Source organism: Myzus persicae, unplaced genomic scaffold, assembly GCF_001856785.1.
Source record: "Myzus persicae strain clone G006 unplaced genomic scaffold, MPER_G0061.0, whole genome shotgun sequence".
NCBI lineage: Eukaryota > Metazoa > Arthropoda > Insecta > Hemiptera > Aphididae > Myzus > Myzus persicae.
The window spans coordinates 427,837-446,095 of NW_019104433.1; the positions used below are offsets into that span (position 1 = coordinate 427,837).

An 18,259-nucleotide genomic window follows, 5' to 3' on the forward strand; every position below is an offset into this window, starting at 1 on the left:
TGCCGTTTATATTCAGTGGCGTATTTTCGGGGAATTGGTAATGGGACATTGCCCCTCTCCCTTCTTTAAGAATTTTGCTAGATGTTTTTTTTTACGTATTCGCGAGCGAATGTATATTATAAAGTAACAATAAATAAAGCAGCATTAGATAGAATAAAAAATGAATATTATACATTTATACTGTTTAAAAATAAAATTTAAAAAGTTGCAGGAGGGATGGGAGAGGGAGGAGCATTACATTTTTTTTAATCGTCCCTCCCCCCTCTCCCTTTTGGTCGAACTTCGGATAGGTTTTGCTATCGTCGTGCCGTAGTATATGTGTACACAACACCGTCGTCGTTGTTATTGTCCGCATATATACGTCACGGACGCGGCTGCAAAGCGCATGGACCACTCTATGTATAATAATATATATATATATATAATACGGTCGTGCCAGGCTGCTGCGTTCCCATGGCGACGGGACGATCGGCGGCGGCGGCGACGAGTACAACGACGACGGCGGCAGCGATGACGACGATGTGATCATTATATATTATTAGTCAACATGCCAACAGGCAAGTGACCGGACACTCGTATTCCCACCGCGATACAGACGAACCGCTCATATTATAATACGCTCGCTCGTATAACATATTAATATTATATTATTATTTTTATTATTATTATTATTACAGTATTCCTGCAGCAGTGTGTCATAAATCATCAAAATCGGTATTCGTTTCTGCCGTACTCGTTGTTTGGTTTCCGGAAAATTTTTTGAGAAATAATTTTGTAGTTATCTCTGTGTGTCCAGCGATTCGAAGACGGAACGCAGTCGCCCGTTCGATCTGCCACGACCGCGTCAGACGCTTCCAGTGTGCTATATCGTGTTGTGATATTGTTGTATTTAGGTCTCCGGTCTCTAAAACGATGTCCTCCTTGGCAGTATCCTCAGATTAGCAACCGGCCGTCCACAATTTACAGGTGAGTTTCTTTGTACGTTACTAATGCAATTAATAATACAGCTAAAAATATAACTTATACTTATACATAATAATATAGTTAATAGTTGTACTGTTATGGAAATAAGCTGCGAACAATTATACAACGTATAACATGTCTAATATCTCACATATTGGTATCGAAATTAAAATATTATGGTCTAGGTCTAGTGTTATTTCAACAGGTCATATAATCATATTTTACTATTTTAGTACATTGACATATTTTATTATGTAGGGGCACGCTCGACCAATAATTATTTTCAATTATTACATTATATAAGAATAGATTTATTTATAGATTCGTTTACACAATTAATCGATCGTTAGTTATTGTATCGCAGTGTATTAATATCATTTTCCGTGATTTTATTACGATAGCTGTTGATGATAAGCGAAAAAGAGTTTTCTAATATCTTATTTATTCTTCTCTGCAGTATTTTGAAGAACTGAAACTTTACTAAACTAACCCCTAGTCTCATACTAAATACAATTTAATAAATAATAAAATATAATGATAAGCCCGACAGATAATTATTATAGCTTCATTCAAGCTGTACGCGTGTAATATTTTCGAAAAGAGTAATAATTTATAGCCCGAAGGGTAAACATTTATTATGAGTCGTGACGCATTCAATTCATATATGTAGTGAAATTGCATACACAATGCGCCGTCTTAGGATTCCCCGTTAATGGTATTTATCAGATTTACATTTACAATACTTTTAATATATTTGATATTTCCATGCATATTGTATATATAATATAAATAATACCATTTAATAAATACATCTTTGTTACTTTTTATGCTAGTATATGTCAAGGGTATCATCAACAAAACAACATAAAACCATTATTACACTAAATAACAACAGTTCAATAATAATAATGAAACAAATTACAAATATGATTTATTCAAAAATACAACAATAAAACTACTTGATATTGCTCAGTTCATTTTAAATTAATACTCTTTCAAATATATACGGGAACATTATTATATTTTGTATTTCCTTAAAGTACTCAATGAAAATATTATCGGTATAATAATGTAAAGTATGTTCATATTTTTTAATCTTCAAAATATAGTTTTCATTTAAACACAGTTAATATTTATATACCTGCCTGTATCATCATATGATACATTTATTTTCATTCTTTAAAAAATCATGCTCATTGAACGTAAACCTATAATAGTATTATATACCTACTTATATAAAAATAAATTATATTTGTTATGAGTTTATGACTTATAAGTTATAATCAGTTGTGACCTATAAGTATAAAGATTAATACCACAAAACATTTATTATTTTTTGTATACAAATTATTTGGTGTTTGAACATTAAACAACCTGTTTAAATTAGCTTTAAATAAATTATCTGGGGATAGGTATATGAATATAATTTATATAATGCATTAAGATATGCGAGTACGTTTGTTGTTATTCTTTATTTAAATATCCATACTTTTGACATCCAGTGAAATAACTAATTTCATTCGTCAACATTCATATACAGATACACATAAGAGCATTTGATTTAATATAAATATGACCACGGTACTCTTTTTTTGAATTTGAATTTCAAGATTACATGACTAAAAACATTTTAACTAACTTAATTAAATTTCCTCAGAGTAGGTATATAATTCAAATTTAATTACGATTTTTCAAAGTTAATAATTAAACACCTGGCGTCCTGCGATATTACATTTCCTATAAATTACTAATATAGTTGTTTCAGAAAGTAAAAATTGATTAACTCAATGATTAATTTAAATACACAATGAAATTGGGAAGTAGGTATACATTATACCTGCTTATTTATAACTTGTTTAATCATATAACTAATGACCATATACAATAGAAAGTAGAAACCATCGTGATGATTATGGTATAAAGTATTATACATTGTCTAAAAAAGTAATATTGTACTTAAATTATTTATTTACCTTAAAAAATAACATTCTTATATTCTATAACAACAATAGTACACCTTAACACCTTTTAAAGGGATATGGCATAAATATTTTAATTCAAAATTTAAAAGCGAACATTTGTAAGTGATAAAAATGAGACGATGATGATCAGTGCCGTGGATAATATAATAACTTATTCATAATAACTTCGAATATTATTTGAGTTGTCATTAAAACCACTTTTAACATAATCACTTCGAAAATATACTCTAGTCCCAATGTTTCTGGTAGAGCGCACACGACTAGATAGCCCACCTTAATGTCATTTCGGTAGCATTATATACCGATAGACAATTATAATCTAAAATATAAAAGTGCATCAATTTCATAAGCGTCCTAAAAATTTCGTACTAACCGTGCTCTCCTACAAAACAGGCCGAATACCTTCATAATTTGTATTAATATATTATTACACTATATTTATTTTTAAAAATTTCATGAAACACGCTGTTAAGATTTAGGTTGTAAATAAACCGAGCTTCTATGCTTCAAAGCCATATGCTTATAATTCAATTTTGATACTGACAAATATAATTTATAAAAATTATAGATTTGAAATATTAGGATAGACATACATGCCTAATGACTACTATTAATCATTAATAAAATTTGATTATATATTTATATGTATACAAGAAAAAATTGGCATGTTAATATAAACGGTATAAACTTAAATGTCAAGTCAAGAATGGTTTTAAAAAAATGTATAAATATATCGCTTGCACTTGACATACTTAATATAATATATAGATTTTAATAAATAATATAAACTATGTGAGCATGGATGGCGTATCCTCTATCCTTTTTTTAAATTTTAGCACTGTTATAATATTATAATATTATAATACTCTGATGCCGAGTTGAATAAAAAATTAATTAGTTTAAAGGTAAACTAAAATTAAATGGACCAATTATGGTCCACTAAATCTTGTTTAAGATACCATATTAGCTCACTATTGATCATTTTAATGTTTAGTGATAGTTTGTGTAACCTGGCATAAATATTTTAGAATAAATGTTTAATTGTGTTTTGTTTAATTGTTTTCAATAGAATATCTTTTAATTAATATTTTTAAGTTAACTCTTAAGAATTCTACACGATTTGTAAACTAAAGATATATATGATACTACTATGTCAAATATATATATTTATTAATTGTTATTGTTTAATTTATTATAACAGGTAACTGGCGTAAAATGCAGGGATGGGGTGTATAACCCTGAAATTCTTGAATAAAACTACTTATATTATTATGCACATAGGTATAACATAAATAATAATAGAATTATATAAATATCTGACTATTTGATATTTTGAATTGTATACCTGATGTCTTCAGCCTTGTGTAGATGATATACATATATATATATATATATATATATATATCAATATATTTAATTTTTGGATTTATATTAATCGAAGTGGTTACAAAAAAAAAAGAATGAAAATATTGCTCACTTAATACTAAAAACCTTTAAGTTCAAAAATTAAGTTGGTACTATAATTTATTATTGAAATTAATTGATAAATAACAAGACAATCTTTTTATTGACATTTAAGTCGTGGTTGTATACATATTTTAAAGTTTATAATTTAGACCCGAATCTTGAATTATGTTTATTATATTTTATTATGTTTCATGGATAATCAAAGTGCAGAACTTATTGTAAATATCACATATTATATTACATCATCATATTTTAAAACTATCGAATAAGTAGTGGCCACTATAATCATTGTTCTAATTCAATTTCAACGGTGATCGTTTATTCGTTTCTGGGTACACTACGGAATACGGATGATGCCTGTTATAAAAACTAAATGTGCGTGCTGTGAAGCTTTACCCATAATGATTTCCTTCGCATACCATATACTTACATACCTATTATATAATATTTATATATTGTTTCAAACTGTATTGGATCCCTTTAACTTTCCTTTGCCCTTCGCCAAAAAACCATAAGTAATAATACCTCAAACACAGACCTATTTCCATTTTAAAAGATGCGATAATAACGAGCAATTAGTCAAATGTTTTGTAAACGACTGGTTCTCGGCCAACAACTTTGTGGCTATCATTACACCTACATTAAAACTGCCGGTTGCACGTTCTTGAAACAATTGTAATCGTATCAAAGTCTTCTTAGAGGAATATACACTTAGTGTTAATAAATGTGTATATGTATGTACTATTTCACTTCAATGATTTCGTTGACCTTCGCCTAACAAAAAGTTTCCGTCAAAAGCTGTTATAATATCATCATTCATCACCTCCGACGCTTTTATGCTGATATTTTGCGGTACTGTATGGCGGAAAACTTCAGCTTTCAACATAATTTTTTGTTTTTTATTTTAATTAATTTTAAATGGTTATATAATATATGGTTTATAATTTTTATTATGCTGAAATAACTGATATTACTTCTGTTTTTTTAGAAGCATTACCATATTCATATAATCATATAGTGTATAGTATATAGCATATAACATTAAAATTGATAAGACTATTTGATACAGCTTTTGAGATTATTTGAAATTTCATATAATATACTATAATAGGTAGTGTTATTCACTTGAGAATACGGCCGATGTCTGTATCGATCCAAAGTAATATACATATACATCAGATAAACAATGGTTTTCGACTAAACTATAAAGGTTTAATTTTGAGTTTCCTATTAATAGGATTTTCCTACTATCCTTAAGTGCTTAACAGCAGTTTGCTATTTATTTAATTAATCGAAGAAAGTTATTTATTTATGCATTGCAAGCCCTATTTCAGTAAAATGGTTAGTGTACAAGTAATTTATTTTGTTTATTATATATTTAATTAATAATATGTAATTCATACATGGGAATTCAAGAAACTTAATTTATATTTAACAAATTTTACATAAATATACTGATAAGAGAATGTAAATATATAATGTGATTCAAAATTTATTTTATTTTTTATTTTTTTATTTGATATTTACAATCTGTGTTTGACATCACAATAAGTAAATTAGATAATTTATGTACATGTTATATGTTAATATGAAGAGGGAGACCAACCAGTGATGAAACACAACGTGAATTTATTTTAGATTAACAAATCTCTGCAGTATTTTCTTTTGAGCCTATGGATGGGATTTATGCGTTGAGTAGATGAGATTTGTGATACTAACGGTTTAGTATGGGAAGGTAGTTTGGAGTAGAAGGATCTGTAATGTTTGGTGGCTAATTGGTCAACTGACTCGATTTTTAGATCAGAGTGTAGTGAAGAGTTGGAAGCAAACCAAGGAGCTTACGTTATCATACGGAGGGTAATGGACTGGAATGATTGTATCGTGCGAATTTGGGACGGCTTAGCACAGCCCCAAATTTGGATTGCATATGCCCATATTGGACGCAAGAGAGATTTATACATTATAAGTTTGGTGTGCACTGGTAGTTTTGACTTTAAAATCGGACGAAATAGGTGATGGCGGCTGTTGAGGGTTTTTCTTTTTTGTTTAAGGTGTGGGCCCCAGGTTAATCTTTTATTAATGGTAATTCCGAGATATTTGACATTTGGAGATGATGGAATTTGAGTACCTTGAAAGTGAACAGGTAGGGGTTATGTTCTTTTTAAAGTAAATGGTACATAAACAGATTTTTCTGGATTTATTTTTATTCACCACTTGGTTGCCCAGTTGTCGATAGAATCTAAGTGTGTTTGTAAACAATTGGATGCTTCGTCACGGTCATTATTAGCACAAAGTATTGCGGTGTCGTCTGCGTAAGTAGCCAAGGTGATGTTTGTTGTAGCTGGTAATTCAATATTAAAATTTAAAATATAATTGTATATAAGTTTAGGCAGGAAGGTTAAATTGAACTAATATGAGTGGCCCATTTGTACTCAGTAGTTAGTATAATATAAGTTGTATAATTTTTCATTTATGTTACACCAAATTGTTATTATGATATATGTCAGTACACTAATAGTATAATATAATATATTAATAATCACTACATAAAAAATAATATCATTATATCCGTAGAAGATTTGTATTTATTCAACAGAAATTAACTAAGTGTAATAAATTAATATATATCTCTGTACCTATAAATACCTATAGGCTTTTATTCCGTTTGATACTTGGTACTTGAATACTTACTACTTATGTAGTTATGTATCACTGAAGTATAATTGTATTATACACATAATACATATGGCACTTGAAACTAGTAATGTAAGATTTATTTAAGATTATTTACTTATGGTTAAATTAAATGTATATTTTATATATTTAATTTGAATCAATCAGTGATCAACCCCGCAGTGCCGTAACTGGATAAACATCTAGGGAGGCTCAAATTATTTATTCACCATAATCAAAAATCTTACTTACATAATCTTTTTTAAATACCTCATAGCGTACGACATATAGGCACATAATGCATTTAAGTTTATAAATAAATTAACTTACTACAGAACTTTATTAAAACAATTTTCAATTTTAATATTATGGGTAGATATTTTGATTTCTTTAAAAAGATTTTTATCGATTTGAGATTTCAATCGTGACCTAAATTTCTTTAAAAATGTAGACAAATTTAAAACTTAAACATATTTTTATTAATTTGTCACTTAATGTTTCAACCTGACCTCCTATATTTAGATCTTTAAAATTCGTAACACTATATAAACCGCATAAACTTTTCGTGGATCGTGGTCAAAACGGAAAACGCAGGATTTTCCCGGTGGTGAACCCAGAGTAGCAAAGCTGGATTATATAGGTTCGATGCCGGGTATGCTGTCCTGGAATAAATTTATTGCCAATCTAGGAGAAACGCTGCAATTTCGATAAAGCGTCTTAAGAATTGACATAATTTAAATCATCGTGGATACATTAATCTTTACCCGAATAATCACATTACCTATAAAAGAACAAAAATACATAATCAATTACAGTTTAAGGTATTTTCATTATTAAAAAAGCGAGTAAGTGGAAGTCACTCTGCTGTATATTAGGTGTGTAGAAGGTCGCTGTATTGGATGGTATTAAATTTGAATTCTATGATATCATATAATTGTATACCAAAAACGATTCCGAACGGAGACTGTAAATCAGTCTAGGATATTTTATATTGTTATTACTTCATACTACTGATAAGTTGAATTAATATTATTCCTAAATTATCAGTGATGCTGGAAAAATATTAAATATACTTATGTAAAATTGGGCTGTTTTGGAAGGTAAGGAGTCATGTGTTCGAATGCCGTATGTCCGAACTTCAAGTGTCCGAATCCGAAAGATTATCTGTTCGAAAGACTGTGTGTAAGAAAGGTCGTATGTTCGTAATAATTATCGATAAACTTTACTGATTTAAGTATTACAGGTATTCTCGATGTTTTTTTTTGTCTGTCGTCTATCAGTACGGCTTTATACATCATTACAAAAGTGTCGAACACAATTTCGTTTGAATGTTGTTTTTAAATAATATTTTATTCAATTTGTGTAAGTGATTTTTCTTTTTTAAATGGCAAGTTTAAAGACGTTTAAAAGTATACACGACAAGAAAATGTTACTTGTAAATAATTATGAATTCATGCTTGATAAGATACTACTGCGAATACGTGATAAAAATAATATATATTATTGGAAATGCACATAACGATGTGGACCAACATTTTGGACAATATTTGATCACGGTGAACATAAACAAGACGATTGTTTTATTATTAATGATCATTACCACGCACCAGATGCCGTTAAAATTCAACGCAAAATTTAAAAAAATGTGCTCAAGCTTCATAAGACTCATCAAATCAAATATATCTGGACGAAATTGCGAATTGCGATGTCATAATTTCATCTCAAGTAACTAAAAACGCACCTAAGCAAATCGTAAAAAGGCAGAGAAAGGGAAAGAACTAGAACCAATTTCACTAAATTTTATACCTCCTTCGGAACTTTAAAATACAATTTCAGGACAACCTTTCCTTTTGAAAAATGTAATCAAAGGAAATAATAAATTTATGATTTTCAAAACAGTTTAGGATTGTATATACTTGTGAGAATCATATTTTTGGCTTGCTGATGGAACATTCAAGGCTTGTCCTGGAATTTTTAAACAGATATTTACAATACGTGGGTCAATTTCACGAGGTATCAATAACATTTGTGTACCATTGCTATACCCTATACGGCTGATGACCAACCAAACTGAAGATGATTATAAAACAGTGCTAAATGTGTTTACTAATTTTGCGATTGAAAATAATATGAATTTCGAAAATAATAATGAACTTGAAATAATAACGGACTTTGAAAAAGCTTCAGTCGACGCGATCAATGTCGTCTTTTCATTTGTAACGCATTCTGATTGTTTTTTTCATTTTTGTCAAAATATCTGGCACCATATTCAAAAAGAGGGCTATCTACAAAGTACATGGAAGACCCAATTTAATTTGATTTATCGGCATTTGCCGGCTTTTTATTTTCCCCCAGTAAACAGAGTACGTATTAAAAAAAAAATACACAACACTTTTTTTTTAGGTAATCGAAGGTTGGGAAATTGTGAAATTATTATTTAGTGACAACTAAAGAGAACAATCACTTTTAGAATATTTTGGAAATACCTACATTAATGGTAAACCAGCTATGAGACTACGCGGACGTATTAAACCTCTTCAAGAGTTGATGAAAATCTGCCAAGAACAGCAAATATTACTGAATCATAGCACGGTCGACTTAATAGGTAGAAACACTGTATCAATAGCCATAACATAATTTGTTGCAAAGTGAACGTTATAACGGGGTTATAATATGTAAAAAATGTTTATAGATTAGTATCCAAACAACCAGGAGTTTACAAATTGATGAGAGAGTTCTAAAAAATTCAGAATGAAACTGAAAACTCTATAGATCGAATTGTTCAAGGCGGAACAAGTAAAAAAAAAAACATGCAAAGAAGAACGGGAACAACGAATTCAAAATTTAGTTCTAAGACTAAAAAATTCAGAAATAAATAATAAATAAATATATTTATTGAGTTTTTACGAGGACTATCATACAATTTAAGTTTTTAGTTTTTTTTTTTAATTTAACATTTACATTTATTAATGACTTATTTATTTTACGACTTTTTATATTTTTAAATTTAACTTTTTACACAGACCATCGAATCAACGAATAATAAATATTATGGTAAAATTCATGTTGTTTTCGTTTATCGATAATTTTGAACACACGACCTTTTCATACAAAACGTCTTTCGAACAAACAATCTTTCGTACACTTGAAGTTCAGACATACGGCATTCAAACACATGAAACACTACCGTTTTGGAACCGAATTACAACAAAATGATAAACGTTATTCGTTGTGTGAATATGTAATATTGTCCAAATTTGAACTTAAAATGTCTATAAAAAATAACTGTATTTAAATATTTTTTAGATTTTTTATTAGTTACGGAAAAAACTTCTTAAGTAGAACTATGTTTAAAATGTTCAATCTTAAGCTATAAAAGTCGAACATTATATGAATTTTTAACTACAAAATCATTTTCAATTTGATAAATATTGTCAACATTTCAACTTTAAATGCTTATAAAAAAAATCATGCCAATGTATTTTTAATGTTTTGCAATTGCTATTGTAACAATATATCAAGAGTTGTGTATTAAATTTTCAAATCTTAGATATAAAAATAAAAATTAGTATGAATTTCTAACTTAAAATAATTTACTTTTTTTTTTTTTTTATTAAATAAAAGTGTATTTACAATCTATACATACAGTGTATAATAAGTAAGTGTGGTGACTTAAAGAATATAACAATTCAAAGAGAAGGAAGGCTCCCAGCAGTGCCACCTGACAAGAAATAAAATAATTTACTTAAAGTAATTTTCTTGATTTTTACGAATTTTGTCAAAATTCTAAATTCAAACACTCATAAAAAATTATTGTGGATTTAAGCTCGACTTTTTATTTAATTTCCACTAGAAAGAACTTACGAGAAACCTTGTATTACATTTACAAGTTTTTTGACCGAGCGAAAATTTTTTTATCGACTTTAGTTTACAAAACCTAAATTATAATCGAAAATTTCATATGCCTATTATAGTTCAATACAAGTCAAAATATTTTGAAAATTGTATGGTGTAAAGAAAAAGCTAACAAAAATATTCAGTGAAAATGTCATGTATCTGGTCATTTTTTTAGAGTTACACTAAAAAGTAAAAACCAAAATTGATTTTTTTGAAAACTTGTTTTGCGTACAAATTCCCTTTTTTCTTAATTTTTTGTTTGTTTTTCCTGTTGCTTTTGAAAACTATTTGGAATTTTAAATTTTAAAATCTTTTAAGCACCAACTAGAGTCACTTTCCGACCAGAAAAGTTGCTGTTGAAGAAAATCGAAGTAATTTTACTGCAAAAACCCATGATGACAGACACAAAAAAAAAAATAATAAACAGATATAATTTGATATGACACACTATTACAATTTAATTTAAATGTACTAAAATATGATTATATAACCTGTTAAAATAACACTAAACCATAATATTTTATTTTCGATAACAATATGTGAGACATTAGACCGTTATACGTTGTATAAAGGTAGCTTATTTCCATAACAGTATAACTATTAACTATATTGTTTATAAGTGATATATTATATTATTATGTATTGATGGAGTATGAATTATGCGGGTACAAATAACAAAGATAAAGATACTTTAACAAAATAAATTTACATATCGTATTCGATTAAATAAATAATATATCAGTTATCTTGTTTAGTTTATAAAATAGCCGATATGTTTCTTCATCGCCATTTCCGCCTTAAGTATATAAACTAATAAGCTGTAGGCTAGGTATAGACGTAGTATTTAGTAATAGTACATACTTGATACTACATAGTAATTAGTAGGTACAATATTAAATAAACAATACTATACAATTCAATAGAATATTTTAAATAATAATAATTATTTTTTTTAATTTCTGTATAATGTATGATACTAAATTATCAACTGTTGATATATATCGATTAAAGGAATTGTATACAACATTAGTTTAGAACTGGATACAAATAGTTTGTAAAATATGGAAAATGAATTCTATATTTACATGATACATGTAATATGCATGGACAATAATATTTAATTTATAAAATACATTATGTACATGTATTTAGAATTTACCACTATTATCAAGTCTTCATCTGCTGTTTGTTGATCTCCAACCTCTAGTTCGTGTATTTTTGAAATCATTGTATACAATAATTTGTCTATATTCACATTGGTTTTGGAAGACGTTTCAAAAAATAGAGTTCCAAACAGTTCTGCTATCTAAAAACATTGAAAGTTGTCAAAATATATTAAAATAGTGGTGGAAATTATCTTCATTAATCGATGAATAAATTATTTGATGGATATTAGTGTTGTATTTAATATAATTACTTTCTGCCCTTCTTTGATTGAGATTGCTCTGTTTGATTTATCGTCACATTTATTACCAATTAAAATTTTTACTGCATTTAAATCGGAAAACTGAAAAAATATATCATTTATTTATTTATGTAAAATACTGATTTAAAATTTGTATTATCTCCACAATTAATGACAACAATGAATAACAAATTAAATCAAAGAACAATCAACTTAACTATTACACAATAACTTACATTTTCAATATCTTTTATCCAATCATCTAGTTTAAATGAAGAATTTAAATCTGTAATATCATATACAATAAATACACCCTGAGCTCCTCTATAGTATGAATGAGCTAAAGAGCGATACCTTTCTGTCCCAGCAGTGTCCCTAAAACAACGAGAAACACAATAGTACTGATTCATTTTTTAATTAAAATAACTCCACGAAAGAGCATTTATGACACTAAAATTTCAAGTTCTAAGCTAGCAGTATAATTTAAACAATATATAATCTAGGTGCCCAGTTATAGAATATAAATTCTAAATTGATAATACTTACCAAATATTTAGTTCGATGGTTTCGTTCTCAAATCTAACAAATATTTTATGGAAGTCGATACCTAAAGTGTATAAGTGTAATGCATAACATTATTCCTTATTGGTTAAATATCTAACAAATATTTATTATCAGACATATTATTTTAATTTTAATACTATACTCATACATATAGTGGTTTTTAAAGTATCTTTGTAAACATCTTTGACAAGACGATGAATTATACTACTTTTCCCAACATTTGAGTGACCAACAATTATCAGTTTATACTTCTTATATATTGTATTCTGATCAGGTTGCACTCTTATCAATTTGTAGTGCTTTAATAAAACATAAACATTTTATTTTACTTTAAGGTACTTAATCATGCATACACTTCAAAACAAGTTAAGAATTTTAGATTGCAGTTAATACCAGGATAACCAGAATTTCTGAAATTTATTAATGGTATTTCTTTGCATTGGTGAATATACTGGTGGAGGTTCTTGGGGGACATAATGCCATTAATTCAATTGCTTATACTTAGCACTAATATTACTAAGATAATATGACTTTAGAAATTATATATTATGTATTATAATATAAGGGTAATATAAAAAAATTAGGTAATTTGTGCCTATTTTTGTATTATTAGTGTGCTTCAACTGTATGTTAGGGACCGAGGTAATTCCATTTCCTTTGTAGGACTCCACAATGGTATCGTATTTGGTATGTGTATGAGTTTATGAAATTTATGTGTTCTACTAAGTTTAAAAATGTCTATTTATGATTGACCTGCATGGCATAAGCTAATAACCTGGACCCTGGTATACCATTTCTGTTACTTTATGAAATTGTACTCCAGAGTTTCAGCATTAATCAATGCACTAAAAAATATATTATACTACTGAACATATTTTTGTAACATAACATTAACTTTTAAAATTTACCTCTTTTTTAATACAGTCAGAAATCATTGTATACAGCAATTTGTCTATGTTTATATTGCTTTTAGAAGACACTTCAAAAAATGGAATTCCATACACTTCTGCTATCTATAAAGTCAAAACATTTATTATCATCAACAGTGTTGGGAGTTTATAGCTCTTAAAATCGCATAAATATGTGCCATAATATTACCTTAAATATCACAAAATATGAAGAAAAAAACGAAAGTTTAATAATTTATAATTTATAAATCACTTACAAATTATTGTTGATTTAAGTTTTGAAACATTTATAGTCACTCTGAGTACAGGTACGTAAACGAGACGATTGTCTAAAATTAATAGAGTATACAGCGATTCAACACTCGTTAAATCATCCCTTGGAAGTAGAGATGATAACTATTGTAAAATGGACAAAAAACCCCAACTAAGCCAATAAATAACAAAAGTTACATATTTGAACCAAATAATACAAAATATGAACGACTCATAGCTCGCGTAGTATCAGCGCTTCCACGTAGTTGGTATTTACTTAATTCATATACAGTGGACGCCGCTTATAATACTCACATTGGGACCAGCACAAAGTGAGTCTTATAACAGAATGAATCTTATAGGCGAAGTGGGAAAAAAAAATTAATTACATATTTATGAATTTTATTTTATTACATATTTTTCTTTAATTTTAATACTCTAATACATATTACATATGACATACTTATTATTGAATAAATTAAAAAAATTCTGATAAAAAAATTAAAAACATGTAAAAAATGATTATATGCATTAATAAAAAATTATAAAAAATGCATGTTTAATGTACCTATTTATTATTTATGAAAAAAAATTGTGATTTTGTTTTTTTTTTTGTTATAAACTAATATTCCGGAAATATATTGGAAAATGTGAAAGACGATATAATTTGTTGTACATACACACATAATAAAGCAAAAAACATTAATTTATTTCTAAATTTTGACCAAAAATGTTTATTTTTTACCATTTTTTTTTTTTTACAAAATTTGCGTCTTATAACCGAAATTTTTATAACGTATTTGGATACGTCCGGACCGTTTCAGACAATTTTAAGTCTAATAAGCGACTGAACCTTATATCCGTGGCGTCCACTGTATTTACTTTAACAATTCGATTGAAAATAATTTAATAACACATTTACTAAAATATGGTTTTATAAAAAAAATAGGTGTTGCTCAAATAATTTTAGGTCACCTACCCCTCATTATACTGTTATACCGACCTATAAAATGTCCTATTTTTCTTCTATCAATACACACCCACCCACAAATATTTAAGGTGTTGCCTGAGCAACACTTGGACCTTATGTTACACACCACAGCTATCATGAAACACATTTTAGCTTATTCGCTATAACTTATGGATCTTATAAGAAATATGCAAATGTTATAAAATCCCCCAACCCTGTTCATCAACAATAATTAGAGTGGAAAAATATTTTTTTAACCAAATTGAAGGATGAAATTGTCTTTTAACAACTAATGAATTAATTATTTGAAAATAGGTAGTTATTTATATGATAGATATTTAATGTGTAATATTCAATATAATTACTTCTTGTCCTTCTTTGATTGATATCTCTCTGTTTATTTTATCATCACATTTGTTACCAATCAAAATTTTCACAATATCTACATCAGAAAACTGAAAAAAAATAATTATGATTTTTATTTTATTCATATAAAGTACTGATTTAAATATGTGTACTATCTTGTCAATCACAGTAGGAGAGGTGAAAAATGAGCCTCGACCATCCTGCACTCTTTAGGTTGATTTTCTTGTTTTAATGGGTTCTAGTGGTCCTACGTTTGGAAGAAATGTTAACTGTTAGAGCTCATATTCAATACAATAAGTGGTAATTATAGCACTATTTTAAATAGAAAACAGCTGGAAAACAGCCACTTGATACTTGGCAGTCACAGCTCACTTTTTGCCTCTTACTATAATGACAAAAATTAATAATAAATTAAACTTCATTATTATACAATTACTGACTTTTTCAATATCTTTTATCCACCCATCTAGTTTATACAAAGACTTTAAATCTGTTATATCATAGACTATAAACACACCATGAGCTCCTCCATAATATGATTGAGCTAAAGAGCGATGCTTTTCTGTCCCACTCGTGTCCCTAAAACAATAAGAAACATGACAGTACTGGCTCAATTTTAAATTATAAACACGGTGAGAGTTTTAATACTGAATGTAAAAGTATTAAATTAACAGTGTACTTAATAGGTATATGATATATTATGCCTGGGTGCCATATTTTAGGATATATTATACACTAAATTAATAATCTTTACCAAATATTTAAGAGGATGGTTTCGTTTTCAAATCTGACAAATATTTCTTGAAAGTCCATACCTAAGTGTAATAACATATTACATTACATGTCTAACAGTAATAGTTATTAATTATTAGTTAAATACCTTAACCAATATTTAAATTATATGTTAGTAAACAATTTTTATATATCTTACATATACATATAGCTATAATACTATACTTGTATAGACAGGTATACCTGCGGTTGGTGCAGTATCTTGGTATACACTACTGCAGAAATGATTTATTATAGTACTTTTTCCAACATTTGAGTGACCCACTATGATCAGTTTAAACTTCTTATTGGTCGTTTCAGGTTGTACTCTTGTCAACTTGTAGTGCTTTTAATAAAACATAAGAATTTTATTTTACTTTAAGTTGATCATTTATTAATTTCAGAACAAATTTAGCTTGTAATTAATACATTTATATATTCATGCCAGCTGAACCTGAATTTATCATTATCATATGTGTAAATAATAAAAATATTGGTACCTCTCTGTCATTGCACTCTGACTGTATGTCTGGGGTATCAGGGAATTCCTTTTCCATTATAGCAGATGCACAGTTATTGTATTTGGTTTTACTTCAGAATCCAACTTGGGTTTAATTATGAAATGTATATGTTCTAACTAGATTGACAAAATTACATTTTTGATTGACTTGCATATAGCTGATAACTGGATATTGTCTTTCTATTCCTATTTTCTATAAATTACTGTACTTCACAGTTCACAGTTTTAGCATTAATTTAATTCATCAATGTGCCTATTTAAATATAAATTGATTAAATTAGGTCCTCAATACTAATATAAGGCATTAAGGCGTTTACTTATCTGTCTTATCTCTTTTTTAATGTCTATAATGAGTTGTAGGCTGGACGGTACTGGGTGTCATTGTGCAATTATTTTCATGCTTGAAATCATACTATCAATTATCATACAACAATATTGAAGTAGGTACCTATATTAATTATTAAGATATATTTAATCGCTGTTCCATGTATTATCTCTCCACAAATACTACAAGAAATACAGTTTTTTTTTAATACTATATTGTTCTATGGAATAATATACGTCACAATCACGCTCTGCTAACATACTAAAAATGTATAATAATATTTTATACTAAATAGTAAATTGTGATTTGTGACAATGTCACTCTATAGTCTATAATAATATATAGTCTATATAGCGGCGGCTCGTGAGGTTCATTGAAGGCGGGGCACAAATATTTCCCTCATTTTCTACTATCACAACTTTGAACTTACCACCAATTCCTGTTGATTTTTTAAATAAAATTGTATACAAAAACATTTTAATATACGTCTTGCTCAACAAATAATTATAAAAAGAAAATTATGGTTTAAAAAAAAATAATACATTTAATTATATTGTGCCCGCCGCCCAAATAATGACCACATGATATATTATGTACGTATTGTACGGAACTATTTGATAACATTTTTTTTCCGATAATATTTTTCAATAATATATCGACTTTATTATGATGGAATAACCACATCCGACAAAAACCAAGTGGTTGCCTATAACATAGAGCATTATAACATGACAAAATAAATTTATTTTGTCATGCATTATAGAAGCGACACTCTCGGTCGGCTAACGTTGATGAGTCTAGAAAATTGTACGGCCTTGAAATGATTCGTGACTTTTTGTTTTACCGCCAAGCTTACTACATTGTACATATTTTGTTTTTTTTTAAATGTTGTACTACAGTAGTCGCCGCTTATTGGACTCACGGTTTATTGACTCATTCGCCTATTAGACTCAAAACGGCTGGTCCCAGTTCGCACATATACACGTATACACAGCAAAATTCGACTCATACACCGGTTAATGGGGTCATTTGAAAATTAGATAAATAAAAAAAATATGTAAATACATACATTGAACAAATGTGTTATAAATAAGTCGGTACCGGTATTTTGCTTTTATAAGATAAGTTATACAAATAAATATAAATAAAATAGATAAAATAAATTACTTTTTCAAGATAAACCAAGCAGTCGTCAA

General features: G+C 28.0%; 2 protein-coding genes across 4 annotated transcripts in view; one reads left to right on the forward strand and one right to left on the reverse strand.

Moving 5' to 3' along the window:
* The first annotated feature begins 556 nt into the window (after window positions 1-556).
* Window positions 557-18,259, forward strand: part of LOC111042148 — a 56,028-nt gene continuing 38,325 nt past the window's right edge. The window contains exon 1 of the mRNA XM_022326671.1: window positions 557-966. The gene's annotated coding sequence lies outside the window, so the exon portion shown is untranslated. The remainder of the gene's footprint in view (window positions 967-18,259) is intronic.
* Window positions 7,477-17,344, reverse strand: LOC111042149 (leucine-rich repeat serine/threonine-protein kinase 2-like). Of its 3 annotated transcripts, none has more exons than XM_022326675.1 (12): window positions 16,719-17,344; window positions 16,423-16,564; window positions 16,202-16,262; window positions 15,888-16,026; window positions 15,447-15,536; window positions 13,860-13,964; window positions 13,100-13,250; window positions 12,934-12,994; window positions 12,624-12,762; window positions 12,400-12,489; window positions 12,142-12,288; window positions 7,477-7,866 (listed from the first exon to the last, which is right to left on the reverse strand). In XM_022326675.1, the coding sequence occupies exons 1-12, from the start codon at window positions 16,773-16,775 to the stop codon at window positions 7,858-7,860; spliced, it is 1,191 nt and encodes a 396-aa protein (XP_022182367.1). In that variant the 5' UTR covers window positions 16,776-17,344; the 3' UTR covers window positions 7,477-7,857. The 3 variants fall into 3 exon arrangements, with proteins under 3 accessions (XP_022182367.1, XP_022182366.1, XP_022182365.1); XM_022326674.1 differs by lacking the exon at window positions 7,477-7,866 and having other exon boundaries at window positions 11,449-12,288; window positions 16,719-16,991; window positions 17,056-17,344; XM_022326673.1 differs by lacking the exon at window positions 7,477-7,866 and having other exon boundaries at window positions 11,449-12,288.

Coding starts and splice junctions, on each gene's coding strand:
- LOC111042149 (XM_022326674.1), bottom strand. CDS start 16,775: ATGGAAAAGGAATTCCCTGATACCCCAGACATACAGTCAGAGTGCAAT. Junction 16,565..16,718: donor CAGAGTGCAATGACAGAGAG/GTACCAATATTT, acceptor TTTTATTAAAAG/CACTACAAGTTGACAAGAGT. Junction 12,289..12,399: donor CAATCAAAGAAGGGCAGAAA/GTAATTATATTA, acceptor CAATGTTTTTAG/ATAGCAGAACTGTTTGGAAC.